At 43.7% G+C, this 12,404-nt stretch overlaps 1 protein-coding gene and 1 long non-coding RNA gene across 5 annotated transcripts in view; both read left to right on the plus strand.

Annotated features, from left to right (window-relative positions):
* The window catches only part of LOC135405143 (uncharacterized), a 547,777-nt gene that overhangs the window by 157,746 nt on the left and 377,627 nt on the right, over nucleotides 1-12,404 (plus strand). The gene's annotated exons all lie outside the window — the stretch shown is intronic.
* Nucleotides 1-12,404, plus strand: part of LOC135405138 (sorting nexin-2-like) — a 187,860-nt gene that overhangs the window by 93,014 nt on the left and 82,442 nt on the right. For all 4 annotated transcript variants that reach the window (XM_064639851.1, XM_064639849.1, XM_064639847.1 and 1 more), the window contains one exon: nucleotides 1,277-1,355. In XM_064639851.1, the coding sequence (XP_064495921.1) occupies nucleotides 1,277-1,355 (79 nt within the window). The remainder of the gene's footprint in view (nucleotides 1-1,276; nucleotides 1,356-12,404) is intronic.

The following is a 12,404-nucleotide window of genomic DNA, read 5'->3' on the forward strand; positions in this document are numbered from 1 at the left end:
CCTTTTCCCCGCCCCTGGCAATGACATAAGATGGTATTGAATAACACAATTTTTTGGCCACGCCCCCTTCTGCTGATGTTGGCTGAAACCAGGACATGGGGGGAAAAAAAAGAAGACAAACACTTAAGGAAAACACTTTCCCTCCCCCTTTCCCAGGCTCAACTTCAGTGCAGACATTTCTCATCCCCCCTTCATAGTCTTGACTCCCCTTGTTACACCCAGTCCCGTTACAGTGAGGCCACAGATGATGCAGGAGGTTGGGGTCAGGACATAGGGTTTTCTTTCTGCCACTCCTTGTTCCTTACCCTTATCTTCTGCTGCTATTTTCTTCTACTTGTTTCTTCTGCTCCTGCATGGGTTCTTCCACAGGCTGCAGTCCCTTCAGGGATGTACCTGCTCCAGCTGTTACCTAAAATTTACACTTAAAAGAAACCTCTAAGACTCAATTTGTGAGTTTTAGAAGGCAGGCATTCTTTTCTTACAGTGTGCTAGAATGATTCCAGCATGCCGGGTGCATTCTGGCGAACTGATTCCCAGGGCACCCGTTGTGTTTCCCCTACTGCTCTGGCCTTGTTTCATTTTTCCCTTGATATTTATTATCTTTTTAAAAATTTGTTTTCATAGAGGAAACAGAAACTTCTCTGGCTAAGCTTTGGCCTGTGATGGGTACATTGTTAAGCTGTTGGAAACCAGCTGTGACCAGCATAAGGTAGCATCTGACCTCCTTCCACAGATATCATCCCTGCAGGGCCTGCCACCCTGCCCCCCAAAGCCTTGACATTTATACCCAATACATTAATTAAAAGAAAACCTAAAAAACAACCCAAAACAAAAAAAATCGTCCACACTTATGTTTAGAAATAAAAAATAATGAAAAACACTAGAATAAAATTATTAATTATGAGCATACCAAGCAATATACTTATAAACTATATTTATTTTCTTGTTCTGCTTTATTAGAATAACTGTTTTCTTCAGAGCACAAGTGGCCAGTGAAACTGTGACCTTTATTTAGATTGTCTTCATAAATGCAAATTCAACTCCTTTTTTGATAACTTTGATCACAATAGACGTATTACAGGAAATTGCATATTTCATAGATCTGTTTCCCACAAAAGTGTGCAGCATGCAGTGTTTGTATTCTTTGTACTCCTATGTGGTGCTTTCCACTGTAATGTGGCTAAAATTAGCTGAGTTTAATCTTCTAATCATGTCAGTTATGCTAATGATTTCTTTATGATAACATAAAATCAATATAATGCACTTTTCTTCAAAGGCATGACCAAGGTTAAAGTAGGCAAGGAAGATTCTTCATCTGCTGAATTCATAGAAAAAAGAAGAGCAGCATTAGAAAGGTAATGTATGTATCTAACTAAAACTTGTTTAGTGTCAAAATGAATTTTAATATACTACATGGGCTCTGTAACTGGGATCTGAACCATCTGTACTTAGGTGGATTCTGGAGTCTGTATGCAAGTTCACAATTTTTGTGTAGAAATGGAATAATTTCCATTAGTAATAGGAAATGTAGACTCGTCAATGGGGAAAATTATAGTTATCTGTTTTCAAACAGGTCACTTGTTAAAATTGAGGTTGCAGAGATCCAGTAAGCAAAACTTTCTTCATCAACTTACTTAAACATTGTATTTTTAAGGCATTAAATCACTTCAGTGAAACTATTTCATATAACATTAACTGTTGGGCAGGGGGAAGGATGAAAGAAACCTTTAGCCAGTTGAAATTATAGAATAGTGGAATCATAGAATGGTTTGGGTTGGAAGGGACCTTAAATATCATCTAGTTCCAACCCCCTGCCATGGGCGGGGACATCTTCCACTAGACCAGGTTGCTCAAAGCCCCATCCAGCTTGACCTTGAACACTTTCAGGGATGGGGCATTGTCGTGAGCAGAGTGGGAGCTTCGGTTTATTAGAGAAGCCCTCCCATTGAGTCACAGGATGCAGAAAGGAGCCCCTTGCTTTCTAAACTCCTTCTCAGAGAGGAGTCTGGGTGCAGTTGAATCCTATCTTAGACCAAGACTTTGTCAACGTTTTATGTCTAAAAGATTATACAGGTGTAGTGGAATCTTTATAGAACTTTGTCCTTCAGGATTAAGGATGGAAAACCAGATATATTTATATAAAAATAAATGGTTTATTATGATAATGAGTAGACAAAAGATCTTAATCAGAATTATTTGCTATACAGTATAGGTAGCTATAACTGTTAATATAGTATAGTGCACTATTTTTTAAGCAGTATTGAAGCAATTATACTAAAGCAATTATATTGAAGCAATTATATTAAAGCAATTGTATTAAAGCTAGAAAAACCAGTTATTAAGTGGGCAAATCTCTTTTACTCAGCCTCAAGGAGGCCCTCAAGAGAGAAATGTCCACACACACTCCAAGAAGGGGTATGTTAGAAGACCGTGCCATTAAAAAGTGGGAGTGGGCTTTTATAGTAAAAAGTGACTGTCAGTCATATGTCTCCAGACCAGCTGTGTCAGCTGAGCAGCCTTTAGATAAGTTATCAGTAGTATCACTCTGTTTGTTTATCAAGTACTTTGCCAGGTCTGCCCTATCTTCATCTCACTATTGCCACAGTCCGTGGGGGGAAGGGAAATGGGACCGGGCACTGCAATAAGGGTTCTGACACAGTTGAGGTCTCGTGCAGCAATGCCACTTTATTTAGGGGAAACAAGGGTTTAAATAAAGTAGGTTTGAGGGGTGGATTCTAACCTGGGGAGGCGCAAGAGATTGACAACTCAGGGAAAAGTGTGATAGGGAGACAGGGGAAAGGTGGGTGGAACTCTCGGGTCTCTGAGGGAATGGGCCAATGGTAGCTCTCCCTGCACTGTGGCAGGCTGTGACCAATCAGCAGCAGAAGAGCGGGAAAACTGGGGAGACAGGGGGACAAACAACTTTTGGAGGGAAAATCTGAGGGAGAAAGGGAGACAATATGGAGGTATGACAGAATTCATAAAATTTAACAATAAACTGGGGTGCATAAGAATTCATAAACACACAACAATAAACTGGGGAAAAACTTTCAGTCCGGTGGGTGAATTATTCAGTAAGCAACAGGTCCATTTAGATCCCATTTATGTTTTTCCAGGCAGCATATCTCTCCCATTCTGTCTTCTCATCCACCACATTCTATGTGATGTTTAACTTTGGGATTGATGACTCCGGCTGTTCTCAGCACTCTTCAACACCAAAAGCAGCATGACATCCCCTTCTCCATTCACCATGGATAGCTTTGTAAGTAGGGTATTGTTCCAGTTATTTTACCCCTGCTCCAGGCAGAGCATCCTGCTACAGGCATACACAGATTCTCTGGGCAACCTGCTCCAGTGTCTCACCCCTCTCTCAGTAAAGAATTTCTTCCTAATATCTAATCTAAACCTACCCTCCTTCAGTTTGAAGCCATTCCCCCTTGTCCTATTACTACATGCCCTTGTAAAAAGTCCTTCAGTTTTCTTGTAGGCCCTATTAGGTACTGGAAGGCTTCTATACAGTCTTCCCAGTGTATTCTCTTCTCCAGGCTGAACAACCCCAACTCTCTCAGTCTGTCTTTATAGAAGAGGTGTTCCAGCCCTCTGATCATTTTTGTGGCCCTCTGGACCTGCTCCATCGGGTCCATGTCATTCTTGTGTTGAGGACTCCAGACCTGGATGCAGTGCTCCAGGTTGGGTCTCACCAAGGCAGAGTAGAGGGGGAGAATCACCTCCTTTGACCTGCTGGCCATGCCTCTTATGATACAGCCTAAGATATGATTGGCTTGCTGGGCTGCAAGTGTGCATTGCCAGGTCATGTCAAGCTTTTCATCCTCCAACATCCCCCAGACCTTCTCCTCAGGGCTGCTCTCAATCCATTCTCCACCCAGTCTGTATTTGTGCTTGGGATTGCCCTGACCAACGTGCAGAACTTGCACTTCAACTTGTTGAACTTAATGAGATTTGCTTAGGCCCACCCATCAAGCCTATCAAGGTCCCTCTGTATGGCATCCCTTTGCTCTAGCATGTTGACTGTACCACACAGCTTGGTATCATTGGCAACCTTGTTGAGGATGCACTGAATCCCACTGTCCATGTTGCTGACAAAGACGTTAAATAGTGCCAGTCCCAATATGGACCCCTGAGGACCCTTGTGGCTGTTTACTTTGGCTGAATGCCAGGTGTCCACCGAGCCTGCACAGATTCCCCCCCCCAAAAGGGGAGACGAAAGAAAAAAAACGTGAAAAACCCGGGCTTACCAAGGAAGAGAGTTTATATTTACACGGAGGAAAGAAAAAAAAAAGGAGACTAATAACACTACAAACACACAGGCAAAGGGAACTAACAGTAAAAAAAATTCTACCTCCCCCATGGAGCGGCGTCTCGGACAGACGTAGCTGCCTACAGGGCCATCCCGGAAGAAGAAGAAGGGCTAAGCTAACTTTCCCTCCCCTTATATAGTCGGACTGACGTAACATGGCATGGAATATCCTGTTCCTCCCGGGAAAAGGAAGTGTTATTTAACTACACAAACCCACTATGCACCACTTGTCACTGGACTCCTCTTGGACATCAAGCTGTTGACCACAACTCTTTGAGTGTGACCATCCAGTCAATTACTGATCCACTAAGTGGTCCATCCATCAAATCCATGTCTATCCATCAAATCCATGTCTCTCCAGTTTAAAGACAAGGATGTTGTGTGGGGCAGTGTCAAATGTTTTGTACAAGTCCAAGTAGATGATGACAGTCGCTCTTTCCCTCATCCACCATCGCTGTAATCCTGTTGTAGAAGGCCACCAAATTTTTCAGTCATGATTTGCCCTTAGTGAAGCCATGGTGGCTGTCGCCAAGCACTTCCTTCTTTTCCATGTGCCTTACCATCATTTCCAGAAGGATCTGCTCCATGAACTTGCCGCGCACTGACTGTCCTTTTTCAAAATCAGAGTTATGCTTCCCCTTTTCCAGTCAGCGGGAATTTCACCCAACTGCCACTACTTCTCAAATATGATGGATAGTGACTTAGCCACTTCCTCTGCCAGTTCCCTCAGGACCCGCGGATGCATCTCATCAGGTCCCACTGACTTGGGCACCTTCAGGTTCCTTAGATGGTCTCAAACTGAATCCTCTCCTACAATGGGCAGTTCTTCATTCTCCCAGTCTCTGCCTTTCCCTTCTCCAACTCGAGTGGTGTGGCTAGAAAACTTGCCTGTGAAGACAGGTAAAAAAGTCATTCGGTACCTCAGCTTTCTCCATGTTCATGGTAACCAAGACTTTCATTTCCTTCTGGAGAGGTGTCTCAGTTTAACAAGACAAAAATGTTTCGTTAGGAGTGTGGGATATGGGGAAAAACCAAGCTCTCCCTCTGAGAAATTATAACTTCGAAATCAAGAGGCTCCAGTCAAAAGGCGTGGAAAAGAAAAAAATAACAGCTCTTTACTAAAGAATATATATATGTACATAGGTAACACAACAAAAAAACCCAAGCAACAATCCTGTAACCCAACTTCTACAGAAAACAATTAAGTCCTTTTTGCCTTTTAGCGCAGTTATAACCACGCCCAGCAGGGGCGCTGTTGGGCCTCCGGAGAAGCAAAGGCTGCGGTTGCTCACTGCTGGTTGGCAGGTGGCGCTGTTGGGCCTCTGGAGGAGCGGAGGCTGCGGTTGCTCTCAGATGGTGGTCGGCAGATGGCGCTGTTGGGCTCTAGTGGCCGCCGCATCCGCGGGGGGAGGGCAGGCGCGCGGGAGCGGCTGGGTCAGTCCAAAGCACCCCGCCAGAGGGGCGGGGGCAGCTGGGTTGGTCCAAGGCACGTCCCAGGGGGCGCGGGAGGCAGCTGGGTCAGTCCAAAGCACCCCCCCGGAGGGGGCGCGGGCCGCTATTGGCCCGGAAAAGGAAAAGGGGGGAAGGGTGGTTTACTCCTGTGGACTAACGCTGTCGAAGGCGGGCTCTGGCCAGAACTCTCTTTTTTGCCGATGGGAGTAGGCTGCTGCTAACACCGGGAAAGAGGAGGGGGAAGGCCAAGTGCCAGCAGGGACTCTCCTCCCCACCTCCTCCGCCAGAGGAGTAATCCCAAGAAGCCCAGCCGAACCCCTTCAGCCCCACCCCGCACGTCTCCCAAAAAAGACAAAACAACCCCCAGAAACCAAGCACCTCAGCCAAAAGCTGCCAGCCCCCCCTTCCCTCTCTCTCTGCAGCTGCCACTTGGGCCAAAGCCACACAGCAAAAATCTACCTTCCCCCCTTGCCTCGGGGAGAGGAAAACAAAAGAGTTCTGCTTCTTGCAGAGAGAAGTAATTAGCATTTCAGTGGGACAGTCATTAAGGTCTAAGCCAGGCAAACACTAAAACCTGAAACTCACCCCACCCCAGCCAGGCGGTTGGTGTGGAAAAATTCACCAGAAGCTAATGAAAAAGAAACTATAACAATAGGGCCCACATTTTCCCTATTCCTTCTATCACCAGTGTACCTCTAGAAGCTTTTCTTGTTGCCCTTCATGTCCCTGGACAGATTTAATTCTATCAGGGCTTTAGCTTTCCTAACCTGATCCGTGGCTGCTTGGACAACCCCTCTGAATTTCTCCCAGGCTACCTGTCCTTGTTTCCACCCTCTCTAGGCTACATTTTCATGTTTGAGTTTGTCCAGGAGATCGTTGTTCATCCATGCAGGCCTCCTGGCACTTTTGCCTGACTTCCTCTTTGCTGAGATGCATCGTTCCCGAGCTTGGAGGAGGTGATCCTTGAACATTACCCAGCTTTCTTGGGCTCCTCTTCCCTCCAGGGATTTATCCCATGGTACTCAATCAAGCAGATCATTGAAGAGGCCAAAGTCTGCTCTCCTGTAAAACAGCCTTCTGATGACTTATAGTGCATTAGCATGACTAGCTGTGTTTTGGTGTAAGAGATAGAAGATCTCTGTCACCCAGTACTGGCATACAACTTATATTGTTCACATACCTTTGCTGTGGAAAGGTGTTACAAGACTATATTAGATCACTCAGATCTGATCTAGTAATTAGTTTATTGAGTTCTAATCAGTAAATGTAGGTATGTAAGATATTTAATGAGTACAGATGGATTAGCAGTCAATACTCTATGATCTACTACACTTAAGGTTAGTATGGAATACAAAGATAAATGCATAATCTTACCATACGTCTAAATGTTGCATGCATGCAAAAAAAGTCACTTAGCAGCCCATCAATGCCTGGTGTGAGATTCAAGAGTCTCAGAGTTAGGTAATTTCCGATTAGAATTTTATTATATGATGAAAGCAAAACAGCGCTGGGTGTACAAGCAGAGTTCTGTAACTCTATATGCTTGTCACACTGAAAACAGGCACAGTGTTCTACATTTATTCTCAACTACTTCATGCATATTTATTATACATAGGCATAAACATTATACATTGTTATGCCAGGAATTCAACAGATGGTTTTCTTAGACTAGGTTGTTGTCTATACAAAGTTGTAAATTCTCATAACTTCGATAAGAAAGGGTTATCATCTAGTTAACTAAACAGAGTCTCCTCACTATAAATTTTGTACAAGGTAAAAGGGAGGTAAATTGTTTTATGTCTTTATAGGGGCCCAATTAAGTTTTACGATTTGTTTTTCTTCTTTCTCTAGGTTATACTGACCTTACTTTGTTTTCTTTTAATTTGTATGTGGCACGAATCACTATTTTCATTTATCACACCTGGTGTCAGGTAAGGGATCTCAACCTCGAGGGGTAACCTTGAGAGGTGTCCCTACTCAAGGGGAGATCACTGCCACACAACCAACTGCTATGGAGGGAGAGCTCAACAGACCCTGATGGCTGCACATATTGGTAGCATCAAGTGGTTGACTCATAGTCAGATTTTCTGCTGTGTTCTTGCAGTGTCAGGCACTTATCAGCCCAGTCTCCAGCCAAACCGGTTTTGTGGTTTTGGTGCTGTGTTCTCACTGATAGCCTTGCACAATAGGATTAGCTTTGGTTAGGCCTACTCATTGAGCATCTGCCTGGTCCAAAGTTCAGTTAGTTCAAACAGTAAGAGTGTACCAATCATATTCTCCACCCCGTGACTACAGTCAATCCACTTTACTTCCCAGAGTGGTGGTACAGTCACCTCTTGCCTCTGTGCCATAAATATAGGGTGCTAAAGACATCACCTTTTTAATTGGCTGGTAAATAAGTTACTATATCAGATTCTCTGATTCTTTAATATCAACATGTATACTCATAGGTATTATACATTGAGATAAGCACTGCAATTGGATGTATAAACAAAGGGTTAACAATAAGTACAAAACTATAAAGATTAACAAGACTACAGTTAGGTGTAACATCAAATTCAAAGCTCCAGTTGCTGTTGGTGACCATCCAAGCAGAGTTTCCCACCAGTGATGTTCTTCACTTTCTTCACTCTTTTTAGGACATGGTGTATCTCATCTGCATCATGATGGACAGTAATTAGGGTTCTTTGTCCTTTTTTTCAAACTCATTTTAGCAATTGACACAGGTCTTCCTGCTGCCACAGTTTTCTTACCAATGTGAGATTGATTAAAATAGGGGTAGGTAATAAATCTTGATACAACGTATATTTAGATTGTAACAGTTGCTGGGTTGTGACAGGAGCTGAATATGTAATGGCATCCCATAATTTCAGTAAAATTGCAAATGCAGATATTTGAGTGATTGTGTATATCTACAGTAGTGTTGTCTATAAATAGAAAATCACAACAGGTTCTGTCCTGGTTTAACCCCAGCTGGCAACTAAGCACCACACAGCCACTTGCTTACTCTCCCCTAGTGGGATGGGGGAGAGAATCAGAAGAGTAAAAGTGAGAAAACTCATGGGTTGAAATAAAGACAGTTTAATAGGAAAAGCAAAAGCCACACACACAAGCGAAGCAAACCAAGGAATTCATTCACTGCTTCCCATGGGCAGGCAGGTGTTCAGGTGTTCAGCCAGCTACAGGAAAGCAGGACTCCATCACGCATAATGGTGACTTGGGAAGACAAATGCCGTAACTCCGAATGTGCCCCCTTTCTTCTTCTTCCCCCATCTTTATATGATGAGCATAACATCATATTGTATGGAATTTCCCTTTGGTCCTCCAGTATCAGCTGTCCTGGCTGTGTCCCCTCCCAACTTCTTGTGCACTCCCAGCCTACTTGCTGGTGGGGTGGTGTGAGAAACAGAAAAGACCTTGACTCTGTATACACAGTGCTCAGCAATAAGGAAAACATCTCTCTGTTATCAACACTGTTTCCAACACAAATCCAAAACATAGCCCTATAGTAGCTACTGTGAAGAAAATTAACTCTATCCCAGTCAAAACCAGCACATTCTCACATACAAACACATCCATTTCCAACATATATCAGTACAGTTTAAGTGCTTCATCAGGATGTATTTCAAAATAACAAACATTTTGTTCAGTGTCAAGACAAATGTCTTGGGCCTTAATGGTGTTGCTTTCAAAATAAATCCTTGTTGTTTCTGTACAACACGTCAACTTCAACAGTGTGACATTTGTTCCCATTTTGTTGGTCCCATACTCTGTGTTCTAACAGATACAGTTCCATGGTGATTTAATCCCAGTGCAATGATTGGGTATATAGTATATACCAAAGCATTGTGTATTTATAAAAAAAAAGCTGTGGCTTTACTTTTAGTAGGATCATAAGTGAAGTTGACTAGATACCACTAAGACTGGAAATTCTTTTTTAATTGATCTGCATTTTCCCAAATTACCTTTTGAATCTCACTGGGCAACATGCCCTTATCACCTTCCTTTATAATTGCCACTATAGAAGATTGCACCCATAAGAGCTTGGATACACGTAAGAGCTAGAGAAACATTCCTCTGGGCGATGCCAAGTGTGTCTACAATTAGTTGGTGATCCTTCTTATTCATTCTTTCCCATTTAGGCAATATATCAACTAAGAGCCACTGACTAGTTCCTAGTGACAGCAAAGATGTTAATGGATGTTCTAATTTATACAAATCACTTATTGCCAAGCTTAATTTGTTTGCCAAAACTTCAGCATCTATGTTGTTTAATACTCCTAATCGTGTTCCCAGGATGCCAGTCACATCTCTCCTTGCTCATTTTGGAGAGATGAGGGTTCTCCCATGCAACCATGCGAACCACCCTGTAGGGGGTTGACCCTGGCTGGATGCCAGGTACCCACTAAAGCCACTGTCCCTCTGCAACTGGACAGGAGAGGAAAAAACAGCTAAGGATTCTTGAGTTAAAAGCTGGGAGAGGTCACTTACTGATTACCTTCATGGGCAAAATAGACTCAAAGTGGGGATAGTACTTAAATTTATTACTAACAGGATAAGAGTCAAAGAGTGAGAAATAAAACAGTCTTAAAAACACCTTCCCCCCACCCCTCCTTCCTTCCGTGTTCTCCCTCTTCCTTCCCCGGTTCCCATGGGGTCCCTCCCACGGGAGACAGTCCTTGATGGACCTCTCTGGAATGAGTCCATCCCTCGGGCAACAGTTCTTCACAAACTGCTGTCCCGTGGGTCCCTTCTCCATGGGGTGCAGTCCTTGATGAATGAGCTGTACCAGCATGGGTCCCCCACAGGGGCCATAAGTCCTACCTGGGAAAAACCTGCTCCAGCGTGGACTCCTTTCTCCACAGGCTGCAGGTCCCTGGCAGGACCCTGCTCCATCTTGGGCCTCCCACGGGGTCACAGCCTCCTTCGTGCATCCACCTGCTCCACCATGGGCTTCTCCATCAAGGGCTGCAGGCCTCAGGGCCTGGAGCACCTCCTCCCCCTCCTTCTGCACTGACCTTGGTGTCTACTTTGTTGTTCCCATGTTCTCACTCCGCTCTTCCCTGGCTGGAATTCTTTCTGCACCACAACCTTCTGTTCTTAAATATGTTATCACAGAGGCGTTACTATTACTCCTGATTGGCTTGGCCTTGGCCAGCAGCAGGAAGTCCATCCTGGAGCTGGCTGGCATTGACTCCACTGGACAGGGGAAGCTTCTAGCAGCTTCTAACAGAAGCCACCCCTGTAGCCCTCCCCCTCCGCTACCAAAACCCAGCCACAGAAACCCACTACAAGGATGCATTTAGGAATGGTGAGCAGGTAGATTTAATTGCAGAGATATTAACCTGCATCGATAGTTCCACTTGCTTGAGGGACTACAATGGATTAAACAGCACTTTTTCCTACTCTGTATATTTAATAGCATAGGGTCCAATTTCAGAAATCTGTGGGGATAAGGTTTCAACAGTCTTATTGGGGGTCTTGGAGGTAGTAGGATGCATTGTGGACAGATTGTTCTATCTTTTGTTTCTATCTGATTCACCATTTTAATAGTTAAAAGGATGTTTCTGTTTATGTAGTCTAATAAAGATGGTTCTGCCTCGTGGGATAATAAGCTGACAGTTCCCTTCCACCTTTTCAGATTGTATTGTTGACTAATGATTGTTATTGTAAAATTTTTTGTTGTATTCCCCAATATTCCTGTATTTCCAACAATCTTAAATGTATGATTCAGAAAGTGCTGCAGTTACCATATTGATTAGCATAAATAAAAGAATTGGGAGCTTCCACCCTCTGCATTGGACTTGTTGATGTATAAACTGGATCTGATTCATGTTGGAGATGATTAGTCTTGTGAGAAGGATAAGTATTCTTCTGGTGGTTGACCATCTCCAGGGAAGGTGTTTTGATACTGTCACCAGTACTGTTCCTGGAAAGGGAAATAAAAATAACACAACTAGTCTCATCAGGGAGACTCTGGACTGGATACCCCTTCTAGTTAGTGTCTAGGGTGTATCGACCCAGCACTAATATGATTTTTAGCTACACTACTGTCTTTTGTTTTGTATAGTTCTTGCTAAATGGCAGCAGCACTTGTCCGACAGTTCAGCCAAAACTGTGTGAGCTATAGTGGGTGAATGTTTATAGCCATGAGCAAGTCTGTTAAAAGTAAATTGTATCCTACCCTAGGTAAAAATAAATCTTTCCTTATCTTCCTCCTATAGGGGCACCATAAAGAACATATCTTTTACATCTAGTACTGCCATCGAGGGGTGAGCAGCTGCCTGAAGGGTGACAGTTAATGTAGCAATGTTCGGGATGGCAGCTGTGAGAGGAGCAGTGTTTGCATTTAACTTTCTATAGTCTATCATTAGCTGCCACCTCCTGTCTGTTTTTTTTTAACTGGCCACACTGGGGAGTTGTATGGAGAGTGTGTTCAGGAAATAATGTATCTTTTTTCTAAATCATCTATGACCTCTGCAATACCCATATGAGCAGCGGTGAAGATAGGATACTGAGGGATATTAGTTATTTTTGAGACAGGTAGCATGGGTGCAGCTCACAGCAAGCGAACCATCCCAGAAAATTGATGCCAATGGGAGTTGCTAATTATCTCTCAGCTAACCTAGGACAC

The sequence above is a fragment of the Pseudopipra pipra genome, chromosome W, assembly GCF_036250125.1.
Source record: "Pseudopipra pipra isolate bDixPip1 chromosome W, bDixPip1.hap1, whole genome shotgun sequence".
Taxonomy (NCBI): Eukaryota; Metazoa; Chordata; class Aves; order Passeriformes; family Pipridae; genus Pseudopipra; species Pseudopipra pipra.